The 26,944-nt window shown below is 43.1% G+C and overlaps 3 protein-coding genes across 6 annotated transcripts; all 3 read left to right on the top strand.

Moving 5' to 3' along the window:
- The first annotated feature begins 157 nt into the window (after window positions 1–157).
- On the top strand, window positions 158–4,342 carry kctd7 (potassium channel tetramerization domain containing 7). The gene is made up of 4 exons (XM_058411610.1): window positions 158–963; window positions 1,771–1,940; window positions 2,038–2,216; window positions 2,586–4,342. Exons 1-4 carry the CDS (start codon window positions 628–630, stop codon window positions 2,960–2,962), a joined length of 1,062 nt encoding a protein of 353 aa, XP_058267593.1. The 5' UTR covers window positions 158–627; the 3' UTR covers window positions 2,963–4,342.
- A 760-nt stretch (window positions 4,343–5,102) lies between these two features.
- On the top strand, window positions 5,103–13,352 carry rabgef1 (RAB guanine nucleotide exchange factor (GEF) 1). Of its 2 annotated transcripts, XM_058411608.1 has the most exons (10): window positions 5,103–5,229; window positions 6,636–6,819; window positions 7,462–7,631; window positions 8,195–8,350; window positions 9,219–9,382; window positions 9,566–9,647; window positions 9,732–9,864; window positions 10,018–10,109; window positions 10,477–10,733; window positions 10,898–13,352. In XM_058411608.1, exons 2-10 carry the CDS (start codon window positions 6,641–6,643, stop codon window positions 11,267–11,269), a joined length of 1,605 nt encoding a protein of 534 aa, XP_058267591.1. In that variant the 5' UTR covers window positions 5,103–5,229; window positions 6,636–6,640; the 3' UTR covers window positions 11,270–13,352. The 2 variants fall into 2 exon arrangements, with proteins under 2 accessions (XP_058267591.1, XP_058267592.1); XM_058411609.1 differs by lacking the exon at window positions 8,195–8,350.
- A 1,096-nt stretch (window positions 13,353–14,448) lies between these two features.
- trim37 (tripartite motif containing 37) lies at window positions 14,449–25,059 on the top strand. 3 transcript variants are annotated; one of them, XM_058411607.1, is made up of 26 exons: window positions 14,449–14,616; window positions 14,706–14,878; window positions 15,575–15,658; window positions 15,796–15,897; window positions 16,343–16,383; window positions 16,776–16,892; window positions 17,595–17,682; window positions 17,798–17,920; window positions 18,143–18,266; window positions 18,350–18,417; window positions 18,599–18,723; window positions 18,863–18,913; window positions 18,993–19,074; window positions 19,169–19,245; window positions 19,462–19,641; window positions 19,727–19,841; window positions 19,972–20,193; window positions 21,056–21,189; window positions 22,605–22,687; window positions 22,850–23,026; window positions 23,225–23,524; window positions 23,625–23,780; window positions 23,895–24,072; window positions 24,357–24,466; window positions 24,664–24,810; window positions 24,943–25,059. In XM_058411607.1, the coding sequence occupies exons 3-26, from the start codon at window positions 15,638–15,640 to the stop codon at window positions 24,999–25,001; spliced, it is 2,880 nt and encodes a 959-aa protein (XP_058267590.1). In that variant the 5' UTR covers window positions 14,449–14,616; window positions 14,706–14,878; window positions 15,575–15,637; the 3' UTR covers window positions 25,002–25,059. The 3 variants fall into 3 exon arrangements, with proteins under 3 accessions (XP_058267590.1, XP_058267589.1, XP_058267587.1); XM_058411606.1 differs by having other exon boundaries at window positions 14,450–14,616; window positions 14,709–14,878; window positions 21,053–21,189; XM_058411604.1 differs by having other exon boundaries at window positions 14,450–14,616; window positions 21,053–21,189.
- The last annotated feature ends 1,885 nt before the right edge of the window (window positions 25,060–26,944 follow it).

Here is a 26,944-nt window from a genome sequence, read left to right as displayed (position 1 = left end):
AAAAAACAGACCAATCAAAACGGCACGTCAAGTCACGTGGGGGGGAAAAGTAACCAATTAGGTTCGAGGAAGACTCACGGCTCGGTTAGACGAGTGTTGTTGGACATTTTTACATTTAAAAGCAAATGATTTGATGTTTTATCCGTAAATTAGTTGAGATCACATAAGAACAAATTATAATAATTAAATTTTGTGAATATTCTGATCAGCTATGATGAGCTCTTATCTCATCCTTTTTATTTATTAAATATTTAATTAATTCTAATTTAATCTTCGCTCACTTTATTTACGGTTTACATTGTTTCATAATAACTTGAATCTTAGACAAAAGATTTTGTGGGAAAAATCGGTAACTTGTATGTACCTGGATTAGCAGCGTGTTTTTTTTTTTTAACGAGAAGGTTTAAGGGGCGTGGTCTAAGGGGTGTGTGGGCGAAGGGGCGTGGTCTGTTGTGTCTTCAGGCCGCAGCTGGACCGTGATGTGAGGCAGAAGCTGTGCATCACCGTATCTTTGTGTGTATTTGTCCTTGGTGACATTTCGGACTAAACCCTGCCACACACACACACACACACACACACACACACACACACACAAAAAAGTGGTTCCAGTCGGGTTCTTTAGTGTGCATGCAGCAGAATGGAGCAGGCGAGACGCCGAACGGAGACGCAGGGCAGCTCTCCATCAGCACCGCCAGCTCAGTTAGCTCGGCTGGTCTGCTGCCCGCGGCCGCGAGCTCTTTATCAACATCCTCATCATTATCACGGCTGAGGAGGCTCACTCAGGAGGGCCGCGAAGTTCCTCCTCAGCCCACAGTCATGGTCGTGTTCTCGGCTGCGAGGGACAGCGAGCCAGAGGGAGATTCCGCCATGTCCAAGTCTGAGGAGGAGAAACGCAAAGCAGCCATTCCTGCTCCGAACAGAAATTTACCCAAATCCCTGCGCACTTTGAACGCACCCCAGGAGGTACACAGGCCTGGATTATGCCTTATTTATTTATTTTTATGACAGCAGTATTGAGGTGGTGTAACATATTAGCCTAAAGTCCTTATGTGTGCGTGCTTGTGTACGGGTGCACTGTTGTCCTTTACACACGTGTCGTGTTTATTTTCATTTGTAATTTCTACGTGTCAGTGTTTTCTTAGCCTGGATGCTGCCGTTTTCTTCCCGTTTACGTAAATCTGAAATCTGATTGGTGCGTCATGGCACGCGGAGGACAGGCGGCGTCTCTGATTGGCTGTTCTCACACTCCTGTCACAGCACCGCCTGCTCTGTGGGGCTTCAATTAATAATGTTAGGGGAAATTCCACTCTTAATAAAGATGTGTGTAAAACAGTAGGGACGCTGATATATTACCGGAATTTTCTTTACTTCTTTACATCAGGCCTTTTTTATTGTTTTGTTTTTTTTGAGCCACACCTCACTTCTTAAAAGGCTCATTTTTATCTTTTATTCATCTGTTTACTGTATCGTAGTTTTCTATTAAACCTGATCAAAGAAATTGCGACAATGCATCAGGACTCTTATGCACTGCTTTTCACATCAGAATATCTTTTATCTACAGATAGTTTTTTAGAATTCAATTTTTAGAAGATAAAAATGAAATAAATAAAGATTCTGCTAGTTGTAGTTAACATGTTGTGTTGTAGTTTGGAATAAAGCCCAGATGCGTCACGTGAGTCATGTCGCAGTGTTGCTGATTCATTCAGGGTTCAGTGATGGAGTCTGAATATTAATATTTATCATTAATATGGGCAAATCTCTCTGCCGTAGTTTCCCGAGGTAATTCCTCTGAACGTAGGAGGGACATACTTCACCACACGCCTGTCCACGCTGCAGCGGTACGAGGACACCATGCTGGCCGCCATGTTCAGCGGACGCCATCACATCCCCCGGGATGCCGAGGGCAGATATTTCATCGACAGAGACGGAGCTTATTTTGGGTGAGAATGTGTGACTGTGTAACAGTTAGACCTCCAGTGTGAGTTAGACCTCCACATCTCTGATGAGACAGTGTGTGTGTGTGTTTCCTGAGTACAGGGACATCCTGAACTTCCTGCGTGAGGGTGAGCTGCCTCAGAGGGAGCGTGTTCGGGCCGTACACAGAGAGGCTCAGTATTACTCCATCGGGCCGCTGTTAGAGAGGCTGGAGGACAGACAGCCGCTGACTGGAGAGAAAGTGCGACAGGCGTTCCTCGACCTCCTGCCGTATTATAAAGGTCTCTCTCTCACACACACAAACACACACGTCATTTCATATTACAACGCACTTTATATTAACACTATTCCTCTTAGCTCATTAAATCAAGTTTTTGTGAAATTGTGTAGAAGTGAAGATTATAAAACTTTTTGTCAGCAGTTTCTGACACAGTTCATTGACCTGAGCAGGATAGATAGATAGATAGATAGATAGATAGGTAAATGGTGTTCTGTTTTGCTGTGTATATAATACTGTTAATATTGTAATAAAAGAAACTTTTATTGTGTTTATAGATGTTTTTATTGTGCTGTTGATCCTTCTGCATTTTTGTTGTGCTCTCTTCTCTTCTGGTTTCCTTTAAAAGTTCTCGGTTGTGTTTGTTCTTCAGAGAATCTGGAGCGCATTGTGGAGATCGCGAAGCTGCGAGCAATGCAGAGGAAGGCTCGCTTCGCCAAGCTGAAGATCTGTGTGTATAAGGAAGAGATGCCCATCACACCATACGAGCGTCCGCTCTTCAACTCCCTGCGTTTCGAGCGCTCAGAGAGTGAGGCCAAGCTTTTTGAGCACCACTGCGAGGTGGACGTGTCGTTCGGGCCGTGGGAGGCCGTGGCCGACGTGTATGACCTGCTGCACTGCATTGTGAGCGACCTGGCCGAGCGCGGCATCAGCGTCGACCAGCAGTGCATTGGAGTGTGTGACAAACACCTCATCAACCACTACTACTGCAAGAGGCCCATCTACGAGTTCAAGATCACCTGGTGGTGAAGGAACAGCTTCTGCTGCTGCTACTGCTGCTGCTCACAGGGGTTTGGATGCTGGTCCAGATCTCGGTTCTGTCATGAAGCGGGTTGCGTCCATAACACTAAACCTAAACTATTTTCACATTTAAGATGACGTAGTGGTGCAGGACGCTTACTGATCAGGTCTTCAGGCTTCTTTTAGGAGCCTTCAATTGTTGAAGCAGGTCCAGGTTCCTCTGAGAGCTTGCATGAAGGCAGAAAACCTGATGCTAACGCTAACCATGTTGCTAATCCATCTGAGCTTAAGATCACTTAGTGAACTACTTATATAGATTTTGGAGCGAGCCCTGTTGCTGTGGGGAACTTGTGAGAAGGTCGTCTATGAGCTCAAAATCATTACATTTATATTTATATACGATGGCTTCATGATGAAGGTGAATGAAGTTCTTTTAGGAGAACGTTCAGGATCAGAAGTGTTAAAAAGTGGCTCATCAACAACTTCCACTCCTGTACACACCTTTGGTGGTGAAGAACAGATTGTGGTTATTGGAACAGGCCCGTGTCTTTAAGGATCTCACAGGAAGGTTAAGAGTTTCAGCTCACTGGTTGTTCATGTTGTTGTTGTCATCAAAACAGTTGTGGGTCTTGTAAGGTTCTTCTTCCTGAACAGTGTTGGTGAGGTTCTGTGTGAAGAGTTGGTGCTCGTTCTCAGAACGTCCTGTTTTTCTGGATCTGCTGTCATCGACGTGGAGCGACATGTTCACCGGATTCATACTGCATTCCTTGTGCTTTTCATCTCAACTAGTTGTCCAGATATTTGGGCGAATGTAAGACAACGTTTCCTTCTTTCACTGTCTGTGTTGTGAAGAATTGAGTCTGTATGAAGCTGTGATAAAAATAACTACAGAAGTCAGTTAATAGTCGCGTAGTTCCTCTCGCTCCGTAAGTCGTGGGTCATGATCTCATCAGGTGTGTAAGCTGTAACCAATTCCCGCCTAAATTGTATATAATAATGAACTATATGCTGTAGTGTGTGTGTGTGTGTGTGTGTGTGTGTGTGTGTGTGTGTGCGTGCGTGCGTGCGTGTGTGTATTAAGCAGCGCTGCACTGAAATGACTGTTAGTCTCCTTGTTGTTGCTGAGACTCGTTCCTCTTCCCTCCGTAGCTCTCAGCTCTGATGTTTCAGAGGTTCAGCTCAGCCGTAGCCGGACGATCTCGCTGTAACTAATCCACCTACTTCTGTGCGTTTTCTTATTTTTCTCTGAGGGCTGCATGAGCTCTCAGGATGAGCGACGATGTTGTTGTCTGTTTCCTCTGTAACTCTGCTGCACAGCAGTGGAAATGAATTGAACCTCATGTTTGTACTGCTTCATTCTGCTGATAATAAACTCTGTATATTTTGCCATTTGTGTGAAGTACGAGTCGATCTGTTGTGGGAAAACCTGATAAATCCCTACAGAGCAGTGAGAAGGGAGTGCTACTTACTGGCATATTGTTTTGTAGTTTATCTCCATGTTTTTTTTACTGGTCCTCTAAACAATGTACATAAGAGAGTGTAATAATAAAGGCAAATAACGAAAAAAAAATACAAAATAAAAACCCCACATTACGAGACAGCTTAAAAAATGTGGTGTCTAATGACTTCAATTTATTGTTCGTAGCAGTTATTTCATCAAATTTAATTATGAACACTGACTATTACAATCCTAATAAGTGTTTACACTTCAGACACGGCCCTGAACCTGAGCTACAGCATTCTCTGTTTACTTATGGAGTATTTCATAATTACTCTAAACAACAAGGCAAATGGATATATTTCTTCACTACAGAATAAATCAAAATAAATCAAGTGAAAATACTAAATAAATATGCACATTTAAAATACAATACAAAGCAAATTAATTTCAGATTCATTCATAAAATCAGCCAGGCAGTAATACCAGTTAAAATTAAAGTTTAATCAGATTTTAGATGGAAGTGTGAAATATTGTGTGTTTGTGTGTATGAAATATTTCAAAGAAAAAAAGAGAGAGAAAAGTTTCCTGAGAAAACTCACTGAAAACTAAAGAAAATCCTCATAAATAATGTAAAAATGTTCTTTTTACTCTGCCTTAAAGTCTGTTCTCAAAAGAGATCATTTATATATTTAATTTTTATGTAAATGTGTTGTATTTTCGTGGGGACTCGTCTTTGAACTGATCCGCTCTGCGATGTCGCGCTGTCAGCGTCGCACAGATATGACGTCACTGTGTTGTTGTACCAGGCTGTGGACGTGTTGCTGTCGCTGATCAGGTCAGTCACTTGTATCACCTTTATAAGGAAACACTTCGTCGTTTTGTTTAAATGATTTGAGAGTTTGGATGTTTATGAAGTAAACTCGTTTATTGCGAGCCTGCTTTCGCTGCAGCTAATGCGTGTGTGTATGTATTTGTGCAGGTATGCGCTAGAACGCTAACTAGCGTCTACACAAATAACACGGATAGCTCATGCGCTGCAGTCATACAGGCTTTATAATCGCTTTATACCATGGCACAGGGTTTATTTTAAAAAGGTATCTCCTTTGGTGTACTTGTTTTTCATATCTGACGTATTAAGCGCCTATTCCAGATACATTATATCGCCAAAAGTTTTGGGACACCCCTCCAAATCATTGAATTGAGGTGTTGTTGGGCTCGGCCCTTTAGTTCCAGTGAAAGGTACTCTTAATGCTTCAGCATACCAAGACATTCTGGACAATTGCATGCTCCCCCTCCCTTGTGGGAACAGTTTGGGGATGACCCCATCCTGTTCCAGCATGAGTGTACAAAGCAAGGTCCATAAAGACATGGATGAGAGAGTTTGGTGTGGAGGAACTTCACAGAGTCCTGACCTCAACCTGATAGAACACCTCTGGGATGAATTAGAGTGGACACTGCGAGCCAGACCTTCTCATCCAGCATCAGTGCCTGACCTCACAAATGCGTTTCTAGTGGAATGGTCAAAAATTCCCATAAACACACTCCTAAACCTTGTGGAAAGCTTTCCCAGAAGAGTTGAAGCTGTTATAGCTGCAAAGGGTGGAGCAACTCCATATTACATTCATGTTCATGTGAAAGCAGACGTCCAAAAAACATTTGGCAATGTGGTGTATTTCTCCTGCCTCCTCTTATGACCTTGTTCTTAAACAAACTGAGCTAGCTCTATTTCACTGTGTATTCCTGAAGCTTGTCAACACACCCGTCATGTGAATGGACTATAGCAGAGTAAACACTATAATCGCCAGTCTCTAAAGCAGTGAGTAATAATGAGGAGTGCTGGTGTTTAGAGTGAGAAGCTGGGATCTGAGCTGCACCAGTTCCCCAGTTCCCTTATGAATTTTCTTCCTCATTTTCATTCAGTGATCACTGAGGTTTGCAGCTGCGGTTCCTGCTCCAGTGATTTTCATGTAAAGCTTTATCCTCTTTATTCTCTAACTAGAAAAACTGTGAGGTTAAAAGAAAATGTTTTGGAAACTTACTGGAACATACAGAAACTTACTTGTAAAGGGTCTGTGTGTGTGTTTTATATCTCTTTGCTTTTCGCTCCTGTAGTTACTTTATTTGTTCTGACCTGTAGTATTTTCTTATCTGATGTCCTGCACTCGCCCACATGAGAGTTCTTTGTTGAGATACTGTATGTGTGTACCTTGCACTCACTGTGTGTGTGTGTGTGTGTTGTAGACGTGATGAGTCAGCGATCTGAGCGGCGAGGGATCCATGTGGACCAGTCGGAGCTGCTGTGTAAGAAGGGGTGTGGTTACTATGGTAATGCGGCATGGCAGGGGCTGTGCTCTAAGTGCTGGAGGGAGGAGTACCAGCGTGCACGACAGAAACAGATCCAGGAGGACTGGGAACTAGCTGAGAAGTAAGTGAGGTTATAGTTTGAGGAACTCACTCTGACTGTCCTTCGTTTATTCCTTTCTCAGTGAGCGTGTGTGAGAAATCTTCCGATTAAAAACTAAAAACTCCATAACATACATTGCATTTTTGTGTGCTTTACACAATCGCAAAGAGGAACTGAAGGCAGCAACATTTGCCAGACCTTTCCGTGTAGAAGGACTGTATAGTCTTTAAAAAACATCACAAATGAATCACAATAAACTGAAACTCTCTTCCTCCCTTCCACATTATAATATGCTGACAAAGCATTATGGGATATGTAGGACAGAGAAGTGGACATTTAGGAGGAACAGATGGCCCCTTAGGAGGATTTCATACTGTAGCATTCACTGCTGTTTACACCGTGAAGTGCATCTTGATCAGGAGTGTTTATTTATAGCTGTAAGAGTCGAACTGCAGGAATGTCAGAGTGCCACTTCCTGTGAAACTGACTGTGGGGAATTGTACTGTCATCTCTCTCTCACAGATACACACACACACACAGATACACACAGATACATGCACATAGAGAAAGAGACATCCAAACAGAGACACACACATCGCAGGGTTTTTACTGCTGGTGTTTATCCTGTTAATCCCTGAAGACAGAGTGTTTTCTCCTGTTCAGGTTACAGAGGGAGGAGGATGCAGCGTACGCCAGCAGTCATGGCTCTCAGTCTCAGCCGTCTCTCACTCCCTTCTCCAAGTTTGAGGAAAAAAAGACCAATGAGAAAACACGCAAAGTGACAACAGTGAAGAAGTTCTTCAGCCCGTCATCACGCAGCACTGCTAAGAAAGGTACGTCACGACTGGGGGCGGGGCCATGAGGGATGCCGACACGGCTGTCTCACTGTCTGTCTGTTGACTGCGTAATTGCTGTCTTGAGTTGTTTGCTGAATTGTAGGTGACTGCGATGGAGTGAATGCTTTAAGGTGTGTGAGTGTGAGACAAGACTCCCACCAGAGTGTTTCCTCACCCTGTGTCCCGCCCCATTCACGCATCACTTCCTCTTTCATCCCCTTCATCATTTGTTTAGAAATGATTTAATTAATGTTTAATCACAGAAATGGCACCAACTCTTAATCTTTATTTCTTTTTATAATCAGTGTTTTGTTTCATCTGTTAGTTTCCCTGTTGACATTTTGTGTTTATTTCATTTTGTTCATTTTTATTTTGTGTTAATGTCCATCGTCATCACATTACCTGCATGCTCTCTCTCTCTCTCTCTCTCTCTCTCTCTCTCTCTCTCTGTACCTCTTTTCTTCTCTCTTTCATTTATTTTCATTTATTCTCTGTCTTTTATTTATTCTCATTGCTGCTCTTTCCTTTGCCCCTCCCCCTTCACTCCTGGTGTCCCTCAGAGAAAGGGAGGGATGAGGAGAGAGAGAAAGAGAGAGAAAGGGAGAGAGAGAGAGAAGAGAAGGTGCAGGGCAGGAGGGAGAGTCATGGAGAGACGCTGCTGCGAGATCTGAAGGGTATATTTACACACTCGTGGGAGATCGGCTCTCCGACTGAAGGTAACCGGAGAGGTCGTGGCCACGCCCCCTTCACCTCAGACAACACTGCTCTTCACTTAACACGACTAAACACGACTCTCTCGCTTTCCCAAAATCACCACAGAGCAGGAATGAGCTATCCATTTCTGTCTACGCCGTTCCGCGGCCATCCACACAGGGGTTCTGGGAAACCGAGAGGAAGTGTCACATCTCCTGACTTCCTGTGTGGAGTGTGTAAAACTGGCTGCATTCAAAACTGTACTCCTTTCTTTGAGATGGATTGTGTGATGCACAGCAGCTAAAACTGTAGAGAAGCTGTAAATACTGGAACAAGCGTGAAGCTCAGTCTGAGACCCTGCAGGTCCTTAATGAGAGAAACACAAACCATTAAACCATTAAATCACCGCCGCATTGAGTCCAGAACATGAAGTGGTTAGAGGTTAGAGAGAAGGATTGTGCTTTTTCTTGTTTAGCTGCTGACCATCAGCCTGTTTACTTTCTCAGCTCTGTGTGTGTGTGTGTGCGTGTGTGTGTAATTGTAATGGTGTAATAACGTGTCGTTCCGTTCATTTGTGTGTCTTTGCGTCCCATCATCATGTTTTTGATGAACAGCTCTGGTTTCCAGACTCAGAGGTGGGTGTGTAAAATAAATAGAATAATAAGGCAATAGTAATAATAATATTAATGAGAATATGAGAATAATATAAAACTAGTTTGGGGTGGTTGGGTATGTAATATGCATCTCATATATTATGTTTCTACTTTAGATGAATCTGCTGCAGGAGATTTTGTGATGTTGATGTTGATCTTTTTTAAATAATCTTAGTTTACAAGGTTAAACACACCAACCTGTGGCCCTTTTTCAATGTTGTGTGTGTGTGTGTTCCAGAGAGTCATGAGGCGAAGTCCCACAGTCCGTCGTTTGTGCGTCAGTCGAGTGTGGAGACAGATCAGGTGTCAAGGGAGTTTATGGAGTTCCTGAAGAGTCTGAAACCTGGACGAGAAATTCACAAACAGAGCCGAGCCTTCGTGGAGAGCATGGGGAATAAGAAGGTGTGTGTGTGTGCAGAACGTTAAGCTCCTGTGTCACCTTTTATCCTGGTAATTTCCTGGTAATTGGCAGGTAAATAAAGAGAGATGCACGTAAAGGTAGTGGAAGTGAACAGTGCTGTAACACGGAGCTGAGAGCCTCCCATGCTGCTGGAAAAAATGCTGTGTGTGTTAATGATGTTTCAGGACCTTGGCGCTGATGAGCTCTCGGAGTGTGTGCAGGATTTCTACCAGAACATGTCTGACCGTCTCCTCTCTCACTTTAAAGGTAATCAATTGCACCTAACATTGACGGATCATCTGGAAAAACCCCACAGCGTTTAATGTGTGTGTGTGTGATGTCCTTCTGTAGGTTCCTCTGAGAAGGTGGAGCGAGTGATGGACCAGGTGGAGAAGTACATCATGACTCGCCTCTATAAGAGTGTGTTTTGTCCTGAGACCACTGACGATGAGAAGAAAGATCTGACTACGCAGCACAGGATCCGGTGAGATCAACCGCATTTACACTCAGCCAGGAACAAACACTAAATAAGTAAATACACACTTATGTCAGTGATGGAGCTCTGAGATACTCACACTTCTCTGGAGTGAGGATGAGGATGATGTTGAAGATGATGATGATGGTGTTTGGTTCTCAGGGCGTTACACTGGGTGACCATCCAGATGCTGTGTGTTCCTGTGGATGAAGAAATTCCAGAAGCAGCTGATAGTGTAGTGAAAGCCATTACAGGTTATTATTATTATTATTATGATAATATAACTATATTATAATAATATAATTATTATTATGCAATAACTATACATTAATTTAAGCATGTGTGAAAAAATATAATAAAAATTGACTCTTAAAAGACTAAGCCAGGAAAATAAAATATTTATTAACATTAAAACGTTATTAAATATGAAGTGGAATATTATAATAAGGTGTTTGAACACATTTCTCCTCACACTCCTGTCTTATTTCTAATTAATAATGTGTTTCTGTATTCTGAAGCTTCACCAGAGTAGAGGATTTATTCCAGACAGTCAGTTGGAGAAGAGGGAAGAAGGATGTTCAGCGTTTGTGTTATTTTTCTTTTCTGGTGTTTTTGTTGCAGATATAATTGAGATGGACTCGAGGCGTGTCCCGAGAGATAAGCTGGCCTGCATCACCAGCTGCAGCAAACACATCTTCAACGCCATCAAGGTGACGAAAAAGGAGCCGGCGTCAGCCGACGATTTCCTCCCCACGCTCATTTACATCGTACTGAAGGCCAACCCACCACGCCTGCAGTCCAATATCCAGTACATCACACGCTTCTGCAACCCGAGCAGGCTGATGAGCGGAGAGGATGGGTACTACTTCACCAACCTGGTGAGTATTCAAAAGCTGCACTTAATCAGTAGCCATAGAGCCGTCTGATTGGTCTGTGGAATTTACCTAATAACAATGATTCATTTCAGCAGTGTGTAGAAGAAATGATCACTGAAGTCGTGATTGCGGTTTGTGTAACTCTGCCCCTACGTTTTTCCCCACAGTGTTGTGCGGTGGCGTTTATTGAGAAGCTGGACGCTCACTCCCTTAATCTGAGCGTTGAGGATTTCGAGCGTCACATGTGCGGCGGTGGATCTGGTGAGGTTTCCCCGCGAAGGACATCTGAGTCAGCGTCCCCGTGGCCAATCGAGTTGCTCTCGGCTCTGCAGAAACGACAGCAGCAGGTTCTGGTGGAGGCGCAGGATCTTCAGGCTGAGCTCGAGCGCTGGCAGGAGGGCGTGGCCCGCGAGGTGCAGGACATCCTCGACAAATACCCATTAGAGATCAAGAGGCATGCGGCACATGCCATTGATTCAGAGAATGAGGAGAACGACAGGCTGCCCCCGCCCCTGCAGCCTCAAGTGTTCGCCGGCTAGAAATCCTAACGAATATGAAGGAAACAGAGTCAGTGTCAGTGAGTCAGTGTCAGTGAGTCAGCATCAGAGTGAGTCCATATGTCAGTGTCAGTGAGTCAGTGTGTGTGAGTGAGTCAAGGTGAGTGTCGGGATGACTCAGTGTGTGTGAGTGAGTCAAGGTGAGTGTCGGGATGACTCAGTGTGTGTGAATGAGTCAAGGTGAGTGTCGGGATGAGTCAGTGTGTGTGAATGAGTCAAGGTGAGTGTCGGGATGAGTCAGTGTGTTTAGTGTCGGGATGAGTCGGAGTCAGAGTCAGAATAAGACTACTGCATAGTTAAACTATAGTTATAACCTGGAGTCTGAACAGAACAACACTGTTTATTTCCTCTTTTTTTGGCTTTTCCTTTCTTTCACTCTCCAGCCCATAATCTGTGTACTTCTGTGTGTGTGTGTGTGTGTGTGTGTGTGTGTGTGTGTGTGTGAGAAAGAGAGAGAGAATCTGTGACCATGTGCCATGTTGTGCACACACACACACACACACACAGAGTTGTAATATACATGTGTGCACTAGGGGGCAGTGTGGCTTCAACCAGACCAGAGTGTACAGAAACCTTGCTTTTCACTTTCAAATCAGACCGGAATGGTACAACATTAATTATAAAGAGACATTAAGCATTTAAGAGAGATGATGATGATGATGATGATGCTCTTTGTGTGTTTGTGCCTCTCGGTTATGAGTCCTGTAAACATTTAACTCAGGAGACTGAAGCTGCATTTAAAAAATTTCCAGTTTTTCATTAGTACTGATGGAAGGACACATGGGATACCAGTGTGTATTCCACTACCCTGGTTTTGTCATTTCACTCTGCAGGCTGGAATTGGTGTCCTTTAGCTTCATATATTTATTGAAACACGACCCTTTCAGCCAGCAGTTACTGGTCAGGTTTCGTTTCTCCGATCATTTCAGCTCCATTGTGTCATTGATCACAGTGATTCCCACACACACTTCAATGATGACTTTGACTCGTGTGGGTAGAGTATGTGTTCGAGTGGATCTTTCACGTGGAACACACTCGAGTCCACCAGAAAGAACATAAATGAAGGAATAAAACACAAACCCACACCATCACGTAAGGGAGACTGAGGGAGACCTGGTGCTCTGTTAACACTCCGGTACTTTACTAATCCCCACTGAACACCACTTCACAGTGCATAGTGTGTTATACTGCATTACTACATCTATTTTAATGTGTTTTATCAACACTTTAGATCTGATATGTCCACTTCTCATCTGTTGAATTGTTCATGATTCGGCTCTTAAGGTGGCCTAATGATTGAACTATGGAGGTGAAGTGAAATACAAATCTGCTTTAGTATTGAACTACATTTAAACTACTTTACAAGTGACACACATACACACACATTAATGTTGACCACTTGTAATGGGAATTTGTTTGAAATTCTGTAAGATCTATCCATCACTCCTACAGCTGCAGGTCTGATCTGTTGACGGTACGTTGTAAAAAATCTTCATTTCAATTGTCTTCGTTTTTAAACTCATAACGTTACTGTACTGTTCAGTGGTGTGACTCTGAGCCGATAATCATTTGGTTACACTGCGATATTTAAACCTAGATGTTTTAGAAAATCTTATTATGAGATATTATTATTATTAGATATTATTATTACTTATTATTACTTTTCGTTTCAAAGTTTGGGTTTGTCACAAGCTAATAATCATAAATCACCAAACCAATTTCAATTATATCTTTAAATATCTTTAAAAGATGACGTGACGAGTAAGAGGTGGAAACTCTCCTTCTTTGTTGTGAGTGATGATGTGTTTATAACGTGGACATTAACTCCGTAAACACAGACTCCAGCATGTAGTTATCGTTAAGACTTAACGTTTTAGATGTTTCTCCTTTACAGCACGTTTCACACAGCCACACAAATACACTAACAATCATGATGAAGGTGCTCTAGTGTGAGATAATTTATATTGGTTTTATTTATAAAGTACAGATAACTCGGATGTCATTTTGCCTTTCTGTAACTGCTTGTAAATGGAAAAAAAAACAAATATAAGTATAAAATATTTAATGTTGTCTGAGATTTTTTCTTTCTTTCTACAATCTGAATAAAAGTGCAAGCAGTCATAGGTCTGAAACCACAACCTGCTCACTATAAAGTGCACTGTTCTGTCTCCGATTGGCTCGGATGAGTGCACTGTTCCAGGGCCCAGGGTTCAGAACCCTTCAGCGTCTCGTTCTTAACCCTGGAGAAAACAAAAAACCTTTTTCCAGGCTTTAGATGAAACCCTGGTTTTGTCTTTAACAGAGCACTAACATACTTAACCTCATTTCAGGAGGCTCCTCCTTTCGCCGCTGTAACCTGACTGCAGATCTTTTATTTCTATGAACTCTTTTGGGATTGGCTAAAACAGTTCAGTTCCTCACATTTTGGTGATTCTGAGCGCTGTCCCAGCTGTGTGCTGCCTCCGGTCTCCAGGCGTTCTCACTTTAGAATATGGGTCACAGGTTCTTAGGAGACGAGAAGAGATTTTAGTGAAATTAATGGCACCCCAGTTTTCTCTGTTTGCTCTGAAGGCAGAAACAGCCGGGGTTTCAGACTCTGTGTAGTTCATTTATTCAAATAACTGTGAATTAATGTGTAAATTTATCAACATGCAGTTTCTTCTAAACTAGTACTAACTCATCAGGTCTTTAATGCTTTAGCACTCATGGGGTTAAGCAGGGACGATGGATTGTATTAGTCCTACCCTGCTTTTTGCTTTAATACACACATTTGATCTCCATGAAAGGTTGACTTTGATTATCTGTTAAAAAATAATGACAACATGTAGAGTCCTGAAATCATTCAGCACCAGGAAACAATGGTTTATATAGAAATACTATATTTTGTCTTGTTTTCGCCTCTGGTTAGAGCATGTTCTACTTTTTTTGCAGAAAGAATAGTGAATCTTTATGGACGCAAATAATAAAAGTCCATTTGTTGGTATTCAGGTGGTGTTTGTAACGCAATGCAGATCTAGAGGCAGGATTAACGAGATATGGGTGCGCGCGCATGAGCCAATTTCATAAAGCCCCGCCTCCAAGTCACTAACACGCTCCTGATTGGGGGATGTGAATTCAAGCGAGCTCTGCGATTGGTCAAATTGGTTTCCCATAGCGACATATATTGACAGCGCGAGCCGCATTTGGACGCTAATGCTTTTTTTGGGACGTTTAGCTTAGCTTAGCTACAGCGTGAAAAGCGAGGATATATTTATTTTTTTTAAAATAAATTAGTGTCATTTAATTCAGACATTCGACGCGAACTGCTTTGTGACGCAAAGTGGAAAGAGGTAATACGTGGCTGACGGTAGTTTGTGAAGCTAATATTATTAGCTGCTATAATGTTAGCTTGCTAACCGCCTTCGTTATTTTTCCTCAGCAGGCTTCTGTAAGATCCCGCCCCTGCATAGGATTGGTTAACAGTACCCGGCTAGTCTTTCTACTATTGGCTGGTGGCGTTAATGTCGTTCACGAGTTGAGCGCTGATTGGGCAGAATCCCTGTGCAGGAGGATTTGTCGGAAGACGAGGGGGGGAAAGAAAAATAACGCCAGGTAACAAGCTAGATATTTATTAATCGGGGTTTTAGACGGCTTTGTACTTAATATTAATTTTAATTTCCCCTAAGTCTTAAGTTGTTAAAAATGATAAAGCGTTCTAGATAGATATATAAGCAATTAGAGAATGTCAGGTCCGAGCTGGAGGCTGCTAGCTGAAACTTGCATTATTTTATCCTGATAAACATCTCGGTGTGCATTTTTGTTTTATTTTTATTTATATTTATTTATTTATTGTCTAAAGAATTGTTAGTATAAATGTGCAAGTTTGAAATATTAATGTTGTAATAGTAATCCCATAGATATATCCATCGTTTTATTCATCCTAGCATAGCAAAAACTGAAGGGGGGGCTCATATAATTTAATAAAGGAAAAAGTAAATGAATGAAATAACTTCAGTGGAGGAATAAAAACAAGAGTCAAGCTCAGGAAAGCTGGAGTAAACACCCAAACAGCCACCAACAGCCGAGCTCAGGGCCCTGACCTCATTCTGAGCACTTGGTGTGTGTGTGTGTGTGTGTGTGTGTGTGTGTGAGTGAGTGAGTGAAGTTTGATCTTTAGGCATTATAAAATCTCAAAAGTGTAGAAATACAAATAATCTGTTATTTATCTATATAGTTCTGTGTACTTCTATATACAGTGGTTGATTTTTAAACATACAGACTTGTCTTTTGTCCTTTTTTTGTAATCAGCTCCTTGGTGTAAAAACAGTTGTTCGAACCCTTCAGCCTTTGCAGGAAGTAAAGCTGGCTGCCATGGATGAGCAGAGCGTTGAGGTACGGCGTGTGAGATTATAATATCGATTCAGACATAAATGGGTTTGCAAGTATGTCATGGTGGGTGTGTTGTGTAACAGTTTACCTGGAGGTCCTGTGTGTGTGTGTTGAATGCTTTTGTTTTTTCTTTGTTGTAGAGTATAGCAGAGGTGTTTCGCTGCTTCATTTGTATGGAGAAGCTGCGAGATGCTCGTCTCTGCCCACACTGCTCCAAACTCTGCTGCTTCAGCTGTATACGGGTGAACACACACACACAATATCTCTTTGAGCTACTCTGGCTAAGGATCAAGTCTCTGTTGAGCACAGGGAAAAAACGCAGAACTCTTGAGTTGCTCCAGAAATCGAGTCGTTCCTGTTTGTTGGCAATTGACTGAGATTTTTCACCCTGTCATCCCTGTCCTGTCCTGGGGCAACAGTTACATGACAGAAAGCAGTTTTGATGCTTTACTCTGTGGTGAAATTGAAAATTTTGTGCTGTAACTTTTACACTGAATCTACTAGAATCAGCTTTTTATACATTCTTCCTAATAAATTTGATTCACCTCAACAGATTAACAGAACCACAGCAAGCTCCTGTGTTCCTAATAATTTGAAGGTCCAGTAATTTCTCAGAAAAAAACTGGAATAGGTGAGCAGTAATAAAAGGATGCCTTAAATGTGTTTTTGTGTCTGTGTGCGTGGCAGCGCTGGCTGACGGAGCAGAGAGCACAGTGTCCACACTGCCGGTAAGTTTCTCCTCTTGTCTGTAAAAAGTGTTTTTTTTTTTTTTTTTTTTTTTTTACTGCACACTTAAACATGTAAAGGTTGTGTATCATTGAGGTCTGTTTTTATTGAATAAATGAATAAATCAGAATTTGGAAATTTTGTGCGACTGGTCCTTATAGAAAGAGTTTGCTTTCATTATTTAAAACAATGAACAAAATTAGCCATCAGATTGAATTTCAGCCACTGATGTTAAGGTGGGTTTTGGGTTTAGGAATAACCTGATACATTAATAATGAAATAGATGCAGGATGTTCTTCATGTGGGATTTCCTTCTGTGCATTGAGATTGTGGGTTTAAAGTTTAGATGTGATCATGGCATGGTTTCACTACAGGTGTGTGTTTGTGTCTTTAGGGCTCCCTTACAGCTGCGTGAGCTGGTGAACTGTCGCTGGGCAGAGGAGGTCACGCAGCAGCTGGACACACTGCAGCTCTGCAATCTCTCCAAACATGAAGAGAACGACAAAGACAAGTGAGCAGCACCGCACACTCGCACAACCATGTACCCTCACCGCTAAGATCAGTACTCCAGATTTTATCTGGCTCTGTATTTGCACCAGATGTTTTGTCACTCATAACGTATGCAGCACTCGTAACCTCCCTCTGTGCAGTCCTCAGTGCAGATGTTTTCTGTAGGTGCTACAGCAACACAGAGGGAGACAGTTAATGTGTGCATGACCTTCAGATTTGCCCCCCACTACAAACATAAGAGAAAATTCATCTGGAATGATTGTTTGTTGATGATCTGATATTAACCCGCCTTCCTGGAAGCTTTGCCCCTTCACCTATCTCACCTTGTTTGACTAACATTCTCATGTGTATATAGTTGAGCTGAGATTTTTATGACTACACACATTTTTGGTCAAATGCTTTTTAACAATAATATTGAAAGCTTGGATTAGAAAGTGTTTGACGGCTCCCAGGAGGCACAGTGGAACAGTCTTCAGCCTAAAAATAATTGGCTTTGCTCTCTGGGTGGGAGGGGCATTTCTAATCTCCCCTGTCAATCACAACGCTAGCCTATCGTGTGCTCACTTATGCGGACAAGGGCGGATAATATTTCTCTGAGCTAGTTATGATTTTCTCACGTGTTATGCACATGAAATGCATCCAAAGTCTTATTCCTAATTTCTGCCAGGCGGTGTATTTATATATGTGTTTATTTAAAACACAGATGTGAAAACCACCATGAGAAGCTGAGTGTGTTCTGCTGGACCTGTAAGAAATGCATCTGTCATCAGTGTGCACTGTGGGGAGGAATGGTACACTTTATTTATTTATTTTTTTTAAATTACTTAAAATTAGATAATCTGTGCTGTAATTTTAGAAAGGAAACATGGCTTCATTACTCATTGTTCTCATTTGATCACTCTTCAGCATGGAGGACACACGTTTAAGCCACTGGCTGAGATTTACGAGCAGCATGTTAACAAGGTCAACGAGGAGGTGGCCAAACTTCGACGCCGTCTCATGGAGCTCATCAGCCTTGTTCAGGAAGTGGTAGGGTGACCAATGGACCATGGAATGTTTGGACAATTATTGAATGAGTTAATAAAAATTCATGTAGCTGATAATAGTTGTTTGAACTGTGAGCTGTCCACTAGGGGGCATCAGAGCACCCTTTTTTTATTAAGAGTTTTGCATTTTCCTGGTCACTTATTTTAAAACAATTAACCTTTGTATTAGAGTGTGATTAAGTTGTGTGTGTGTGTGTGTTATTAGGAGAAGAATGTTGAGGCAGTGCGAGGGGCAAAGGATGAGCGAGTGAGGGAGATCAGAAATGCTGTAGAGATGATGATCGCACGTTTGGACAATCAGCTCAAGAACAAACTCATCACACTCATGGGTAACTCAAACTGTAGTATTTCACTCACTCACTTGTGCGCGCACACACAGCTCTGAATGTACATTGGGGTTTGTGTCTTATAGGACAGAAGACGTCCCTCACACAGGAGACAGAGCTGCTTGAGTCTCTGCTGCAGGAAGTGGAGCATCAGGTGGGTGGAGTGTTTTATAGAACATTTTACATAAAGGTTTCAGCTCTCCTAATTTAACATGTTTGTTTTTATATTATTGCTCCCACAGTAAATGATAATAAAGGAAATGTAACATGTAAACACTTATTTATTTAGTGAATGTTTTATGTTTTTGTCACTTATGTTATGATTTTACGTTCAGCTGCGCTCATGCAGTAAGAGTGAACTGATCTTGAAGAGCCCAGAGATCCTGCTCATGTTCCAGCAAGTCCACAGGAAGCCCATGCAGTCCTTCGTCACCACACCTGTACCACCTGACTTCACCAGGTAACATGCATGCATACACATGCGTGTGCACACACACAGAGTAACATAACTTTCTCCACAGTTTTAAAGTTTATAGCTGGTATGTTTTCATTGTAAAGCAGTTAATCTAGAACCAAACTACTTGTATGTCTCTCCTCAGTGAACTGGTTCCTGCTTATGACTCAAGCACTTTTGTTCTGGCAAACTTCAGGTACTTAAACACTTGATTTTTAATGTGTTTTGAAGTAAAGGAAAGTGTGTGTATTTGAGGGGTGTGTGTATGTGTTCAGCACACTGAGACAGAGAGCAGACCCTGTGTACAGCCCCCCTCTCCAGGTGTCAGGACTGTGCTGGAGGCTGAAGGTTTACCCTGTAAGCGCTTTATTACACTCCACATCTCCACTGTCGCACTGCACCACACTGAGCTGCTCAGGGTTTAATAAAAGCGTGTGGTTTTGTGTTTTAGGACGGGAATGGTGTCGTTCGGGGAAATTACCTTTCTGTTTTTCTGGAGCTGTCGGCCGGCCTGCCCGAGACTTCCAAGTAAAGAATTATTTTCATCACTACTTTCTGTGTAGGCTGTTCTGCTGTTCAGGGGCTCTGGCTAAAAGCTCTGAGAGGACAGCTTTCAGAGCTGAATTTAAACTAGGATTTTACTCTAAATAAGAATCATGAACTGCAGCACAGCTGTACAGATGTAAACTAAGCTTTGTGTAATTTTAGAGCTTGCAGCTTGAACCTGAGCTGATCTGTGTGCAGGTATGAGTACCGTGTGGAGATGGTGCACCAGGCTTCCAATGACCCGACTAAGAACATCATCCGAGAGTTTGCGTCAGACTTTGAGGTGGGCGAGTGCTGGGGCTACAACCGCTTCTTCAGACTGGATCTGCTCGCTAGCGAAGGTTACCTCAACATGCAGACTGACACACTCATTCTGAGGTGCGTGTTCAAGCCTTTACTGTGTGCTGTTCTATGTTATACAATGCAGAGATCCTGTGAGTGTGTGTGTGTTCACACTCTGCAGGTATCAGGTGCGCTCACCTACCTTCTTCCAGAAGTGTCGTGATCAGTATTGGTACATCAGCCAGCTGGAGGCGGCACAGTCTAGCTACATCCAACAGATCAACAATCTGAAGGAGGTGAGTGTGAGAAATGCACTGTGTGTGTGTGCGCGCGCACACACACACACACACACACACACACACACACACACACACACCCACACACCCACCCCCATATATGTCTGTTAAATGTATATATTTGGATCAGAGGCTGGCCATTGAACTTTTCCGACGGAGGAATTCTCGGAGCTCGTCCCCACCAGATCACCGCATGTGCCAGCCCACATCCAGCACTGGTGCACCGTCGGGCCGAGACTCTCGCCCTGGGAAGAGTGCTACAGTGGAGGACGGGTCGCTGGTGAACGGGGAGCAGACAAAGGAGGAGGAAGAGGAGGAGGAAGAGGAAAAGACTCAGCATGATGACTCTAATGTAAGAAGAGTTTCTATGGAAGAAATGGAAGTTAATCAGAAAAGGGGAAATATACTCTCATAATATTACTGGTGTTTATTCCAGAACAGCTGTTTATTAAATCACATGGCTCCTACTGACGCACCTAAATGGCCATGCTATAGTCCCCAGTATGCCAGAAAGAAATCAGTCTGTGGCCCTGCAGAAAGAAATCATTCCAGCAAACTCTGCTTGCAGACGTTCCATCTGAACACAGAGCATGAAGTCTGTTCAGAATAAGACAATAACCGTGTCCTATGCCCAAAAATAGCAGCTGCAGATCGGGTGATAAATCAAACCTAATGACACGTGTGACACAAGAAATTAATCTCTGTCGAGAGCAGAGGAGAGGAGCTGCAGCTCTCTCAGCGAGATATCTTGTCCTCTCCATCAACATCTGCAACTAAAAAGTCGTCTCTACGATGAGAAGGATGAGGAAAATAATGGGGTTAACTTTTGAGAGGGAGAAAAAAAAGATTAAAAATAGAGCGATGTAAAGAAAATGCCAGAAAGATTAACAGCAGGATATTTTTGTTTCTATTGAGTTTTTATCCTATGTAAGAGGCAGCGTCACAGTAGCTTCAGATTCAAATATATTTATGTAGCCTTTTTTTTTGGGGGGGGGGCATTTTTTATATTTATTTAACCTTATGTCTTTATAAAGTTATTAATGCCAAATAGTAATATAGTTGGTCTGAATTCCAAACAGTGGCCAATTTACTACTGTGCCCTACAAAGGGTGTAATATAAAGGGATTCTGCACCCTACACCCTCTAGTGCCCTACTGCAGAGTGTACACAAAGAATCATGACTCCTTGTGATTGTGTTTGATATGTGAAAGGAGCTGTCAGACGGTGACCTGGAGGTGGACTGTCTGACTGGAGACGAGGACGTGAACCCTCTGGACGGCAGCAGCACCTCCGGCAGCTCCACAGCCACCAGCAACACTGAGGAGAACGACATTGATGAGGAGAACATGTAAGTCACGTGTTGGACATTCTCACTTTGTCAGCTTTTTACAATTTGTCCTCTAGCAGCGTGGCCAGCTACACGGTTTTATAGGTGAGCTTAACACTCTGCAGCCCTGTGAATCCTTGTTTATCAAATGTTTCCTCACCTCCTGACTCTGGGAGCCTGGTAATGCTTACTCCTGAGGCTCTAATGATTATGTAAAATCTTTAAGTTCTAAATTGTGACCTGTTAAATCAGTAAGGTCCTACAAATGTGCTTTGATAAATACAAGTAAGCAAAATATAAACCCTGCCAGCAAAAGCTGACTAGAGCATCTAAAAGCTGGACACAGCGAGTGATCGATGTCCTTAGCAAGTGAAAGCTAGACATGGTAAGCAAGAGCTGAATCTCTCATGAGTGGTTGAGTCAGTGATGGTTGACCCCAGCTCTTGCTTACTGAACCTGCTGGCTGAACCTAGAGCTTGATTTGAAACACTGAGTGAGCTGCAAAAATGTGTGCATGAACATGAAGCTGGGGTTTACTCGCAGTGGCGGATTCTGCTGTTCCTGCTGTAGACATGCAGACAGTTGAACCGGCACTGGAGTGCTGGCATTTTGGAGTCAGTAGGTGGGACTAATTCAGCCTGAAAGGGCAGCTTTTGCCAGAATTCATCTCTTCTGCACTCTGTCTAATAAAAGCACAGCTTCTTTTACTGAGCTGAAAGCACAGTTTGTGTGAGAGAGGGAGAGACTGAGAACTAGAAATGTTCGCGTATTTGTAGTAAGATGTCACAGTGGCGCTCCTGCTGTGAGCTAGCGGCGCGCACACACACACACACACACACTCAAAGTGCTTTCAAACCAGATGAGATAAATGAGTCATCAGAGCTCCTGTGTCCAAATGCCTCATCCTCTCTCATTCTATCTCAAACACACACACACACACACTTCTACAGTCACGCTCACATGAACACACACATTCACCCACGCACATTTCTTTCCACTCTCAGCCGGTTGATTTTGCTGCAGGATTCTTCATGTCAGCTCTGTTATTTGCTCCACACACTTGGTCTTCCTGTGAGATTTTTTGACTAAAGCTTTTATACTGACACAACCTCGTCTCGAACTACTGCACACTTTACTATTGGAAGACAAACAGCAGTTTTGGTTTAAATGCTTCTCTGCTGAGCTCAGGGCCTCGGGTTGAAGTGATGAGATGAGACATGAGTGGTAGAAGCTGGAGAATACATTTGTATTTTACCAGATCTGCACCTCTGCAGAGAGAGTGTGAAAAGATAAATTTATTTGAAAATAGGACTTTCTTTTAGCTTAGGATCATTAGAAAAGGTGTAAAAAAAAATCTATTGGGAGTATGAAAAGATGTATGGCTGACATTTCTGCCTGTGTTGTGGTGTGCTCATGAAGACCCTCTTTTCTGCCAGGTCTGGAGAGAATGATGTGGAGTACAGCGGGATCATGGAACTGGAAGAAGGAGAAATTTCTTATGAGGTCATAGGAGCCACAGGTGATCACCTCTTTATTTCTCAGCACAGTTTGCCATCACTCTGCACCGGCACCAGACTCTGAAGATTGTATGTTCAGTGACTGGATTGATAAAACTTGCAGTACACTTGGTCTATTTGTGCAATGATCCACACTGAGAATATTGTCTCCAACTGCTGTTTAGGAGGCTCCAGTGCAGGAATCTGGGGTTCGAGGAGGAACACAGCAGGAGCCACAGCCAGTCTGCTGGAGATCGACCCGGTCATCCTCATCCAGCTACTGGACTTGAAAGAGGACAGCCATGTGGAGTCTCTGTGGGGAATCCAGCCCCGGCCGCCCGCCTCACTGATTCCCAGCCAGGGTAACACTCTTTAATAAGCTCCTCTTTCCCACTCACCTTATAACAGCTCAGTGTGTGAACCTGTGGTGGTTCATGAGCTGATTTCAGTGTGCTGGCATTATTGATCATTAATGATGCACTCTAAACTAGAAATCTGGTGAAAACTTTGTGTTAAAACAAAAACATAGCTTTAATTCCATAAACACACAATCTGTGCAGCGGCATTGGTTTCGGCCCGTAAAGAGCGAGAGCGTCGTTCTCAGGCTGTGCGCCGCTCTGCCCCAGACTCGGCCGTCCTGACCCGCCTCAAGGCCCAGATGGCGGAGGTTCGCAGCAAGATGGTGGATATGAAGGGACAGTTAGAGGCCCGTGCCGGTGTCTCTGATGCTCGCGTTGCTCCTTTGTGCTCTGTTCTGGATCACAACGCCTCAACCGACCCAGAAACGGCAGCAAGACGCAAACCACGAGAACTGGATCTGCTGTTCAAAGCTCCTGGGGCGAACAGACACGGCCGCCATGGTACAGAACCATAAACTACATGATCATTTATTACGGAGATGGCTTCTATACTTTAAACACCACAACATAATTTGGAACCTTGTTTCTCTCTGTGTGATAGGTGGCAAGAAAGTTGTCCCTGCTAAGCAGGAAGTGGGAGGAGCAATGGGAGGAGTCTCTCTGCGCCGAACTGGCGACGCCAATGAGTTGAGAGGAGCAGCAGGAGACTCTCTCGAGCCATCACTGTGCCCTAGAGAGGGACCTTCTACTACAGAAGGTCAGTATAAAACTTGTGGCTTCATCACAAGTCAGTGCTCTGTGCAGAAATCTGCGTTGTGCTCTACTCTCATGACTCTCCTAGTGATGTGATTTTTGCTTTTATTGTTTGTAGGTTCAGTGAAAGCTCTGAATACACACACTTCCCCTCCGGCTAGCTCCAGTTCCTCTGAGAACCACCCCAAACCAGACGACTCTCTGTTCAGGTCCCCTGGGAGTGACCTGTTCAGTCTGCCCTCTCTGAGCACAGCGCCCCCTGCAGGCAGCAAACAGCGCAGGGCCACCTGCAGCACGTAAGGATGATTACACCAATAATAAATACATCATACTTTCAGCAGGCCAGTGTGGGTCTGTCCCAAAGCACACTACCTGTTCTCTATGTAGGTCTTTAAATGCTCCAGTGCATTGTGGGTATTCTAGTGTCAATTGAATGCAGTCTTTAATGTTGCAGAGTGATTTAACCATTTTGAACAAAGTAATGCACATGTTTACTGCAGAATGAGCATGTACGTACACACACACACACACACACACACACACACACACACACACACTCATTGTTCCTCTCCCCCCCCAGTGCTTCACTGCTGAGTGACACGTCATTAGATTTTGAGCATGACCATGCTGGAGACATCCTAACACTGAGTCGCACAGAGTCTGCATCTTCTTCTTCACACCCAAATGAAGGTGGTACACCTTTCTCTCTCTCTGTCCCTCACACACACCTGGAGTATAGCATGTTCTGTGATCGTCAGCAGGATGAACTTCCTCGCTGCAGCACAAATGTATTCTAAACTGCTTCTGTGGTTATTTATACTCAAACTGCCACTTTTTTTTGCATTCATGACCCCGTGTGTGTGTCTGTGTCTGTACTCACACATCAGGGTTCCTGTGTCAGAAGCCATCTACACACTTGTTGCCTGGTACAAGCAGTGACAGTGAGGTGGAATGTGATACTGAGTACACGAACGAGAATATGGAGGAAACTGTAGTTTTTGAGGATCAAGAGGTTCTTCCTCTGCCCTGCTCAGGTTCTTATCCCATCATATACATGCATCTGATTCCATTTTTAGAATTTTTTGGTTTGTTTTGCCAACACCTGCATTACCATTCTGCTGTGTTTTGTTTGTGTGTGCGCCTGTGGGTTTTCTTGTACGTTTTAGGAGAGCAGCTGATCCCGGATGATATGAGCTTTGTGACCGAGGAGACCACTGAGAGGTGATCATCAGACTCCAGATTGAATGTGTGTGAAAGCGAGTGTGGTGGGGGTGGGGTGGGGGGGTGTAAATTTACACCACCCAATTCACATGAGGATTGTGCATTCCATTATGTGGTGTGTGTGTGTTTGGAGCTGTTTGACTTGAGGTAGTGAGTATTTAATTCAGGACTGTAATACTGATTCTAAACCACTGGTTTTTTTTGAACCTCAGTTCTTTAACACATTTAGAACGACTGAAATTCTTCAGGTGGCTTTTTGCTGAAGTAAACGGACACATGATCAGCTTTCGACAGAATAGTGTAAAAGATAAACGTACACATTGTCCCCTTTTAATTCCAAATGCAGTCTCCAACTACCATGCTTTAGGCCACACCCCCTCCCTTCATCTCTGAAGGGGTCATTGAGGTGATTCAGATTAGCAGACGTCTTTAACGTTTAATTTTAGGCTGAATTGCTCCCGAGTGAATTTAAGGTCCGAGGATTTCGGCACAATCAGTGAACACTGCTGCTTTTCTTCCTGTTATCATCCCTATTTATGTTTGTGTTTATTTTTAGATTGATTTAATTCCATTTAGACTTTGAGTTTGTGAACACTACTCCTCACGAGATGCTGCGTTGTGATTCTGTCTATCCAGCGCGCTCTCTTAATAAACTGAGAGATGGGAAGTGGTTCATGTCGTCCTCCAGCAGGGGGCGCTTTCCACTGAGTGCATGATCCACACAGGCACGTGCTGATACTGTCACCCTGTTCTTCATGACCCTTAATCAACCCTCACCTTAATCAGCAATTTATCTGAACCAATACACTGCTGATATTAAAAAAGGTGATTTTTTTTATTAATAAAAAAAAATAAATAAAAAGGTTCCTGGTGACACTTGTGTGTAAAATATTTTGGCGTGTCGTATAACCGACCTTCAGCACGGACCTGCTTCCACATTTCACGCTCCCATCTTCTCATTACTTTCAGTCTCGTTTTGGTCGTCTGTATTGTGCATTGTTTTCTTTCCATGTCATAATAAAGATTTTATGCAAAAGGCTTTTTTTGTGTGTTTGCATGTTTTTCTCTTTAGGCTTTAATGTCCATCCCCCCCCCTCCCCTCTCTAATCTTTCGCAGTTTACTCCAATCTCTTTAGACTTGAAATAATTAAAGGTGCTAATAAATGTTTGTGGTGCATTTTAAATGAATGGAGCTCCTTTCTCAGAGGGAATCATTTGTCTGTCGGTGTTTGTCCACAAGAACCTTCAGGAAATCTTAAAGTAACTGAGCTACTGTGTTGCTTCAGTGTTGGAAAGATTACAGGAACAGATTCAGGAAGGTTTTCTCTGAACTCTGCTGAATTCTAATTGATGATGATGATGATGATGATGATTGGAGGGTCCTCCAGCATTTGTGGGCTCCCTGTGGTGATTCTAAGTAAGTTTAGAGTAAAGTGGATCTGTTCTTTTAACACAGAGAACAGGTTTCCACTGATACTCCGACTCTCCAGCTGCATGGCCGAGAGATTGGAATGGAAACTCTGGAGTGTGATCTGATTGCATCCTGCTTTGCTTTTCGCTCTTTATTGCAGTTTGGCTGCATCTCCAGCTCAATATTAAAGTGTTTCCTAGATCTTGTGAGCTTCTCTTGCGCTTCTTTGCTTGCATGCATGTAAATGTCCACCATGGTGCTGTGTTTCTAACTCGAGCCTGATCCGAACCCCTGAGCTGGTCCCAGTTTGTGTACAGAGTGGTGTGTGTGTGTCCTGTTGACAGCTACTCTCTTCTATTTTCTCTAACTTACGCTTCCTTTGTAAAAGCCACGTCTCCAACCAGAAACATTTGCTGTGTGTGTGCTGTGAGCTCATGTCTTTGCTGCTGACACGCTGGTGATGTAAATCATGTATTTATGTAATACAAGAAGAAATAAAGAGCTTGATGAAACTTTGATTTGTCTTTACATTTTAT

The sequence above is a fragment of the Hemibagrus wyckioides genome, linkage group LG16 (assembly GCF_019097595.1).
Source record: "Hemibagrus wyckioides isolate EC202008001 linkage group LG16, SWU_Hwy_1.0, whole genome shotgun sequence".
Classification (NCBI taxonomy): domain Eukaryota; kingdom Metazoa; phylum Chordata; class Actinopteri; order Siluriformes; family Bagridae; genus Hemibagrus; species Hemibagrus wyckioides.
Note: the sequence above shows the minus strand (reverse complement) of the source record. Positions and strands in the feature narration are given on the sequence as shown.

Bases quoted from the DNA above. Each gene is read 5' to 3' on its own strand.
- rabgef1 (XM_058411608.1), top strand. From the start codon at position 6,641: ATGAGTCAGCGATCTGAGCGGCGAGGGATCCATGTGGACCAGTCGGAG. The intron at 9,865-10,017 runs GTGAGATCAACC...TTTGGTTCTCAG, and splicing joins ACTACGCAGCACAGGATCCG to GGCGTTACACTGGGTGACCA. The intron at 10,734-10,897 runs GTGAGTATTCAA...TTTTCCCCACAG, and splicing joins GGTACTACTTCACCAACCTG to TGTTGTGCGGTGGCGTTTAT.
- trim37 (XM_058411606.1), top strand. From the start codon at position 15,638: ATGGATGAGCAGAGCGTTGAG. The intron at 16,384-16,775 runs GTAAGTTTCTCC...TTGTGTCTTTAG, and splicing joins GCACAGTGTCCACACTGCCG to GGCTCCCTTACAGCTGCGTG. The intron at 23,525-23,624 runs GTACAGAACCAT...TCTGTGTGATAG, and splicing joins GAACAGACACGGCCGCCATG to GTGGCAAGAAAGTTGTCCCT.
- kctd7 (XM_058411610.1), top strand. From the start codon at position 628: ATGCAGCAGAATGGAGCAGGCGAGACGCCGAACGGAGACGCAGGGCAG. The intron at 1,941-2,037 runs GTGAGAATGTGT...TCCTGAGTACAG, and splicing joins AGAGACGGAGCTTATTTTGG to GGACATCCTGAACTTCCTGC. The intron at 2,217-2,585 runs GTCTCTCTCTCA...TTTGTTCTTCAG, and splicing joins CCTCCTGCCGTATTATAAAG to AGAATCTGGAGCGCATTGTG.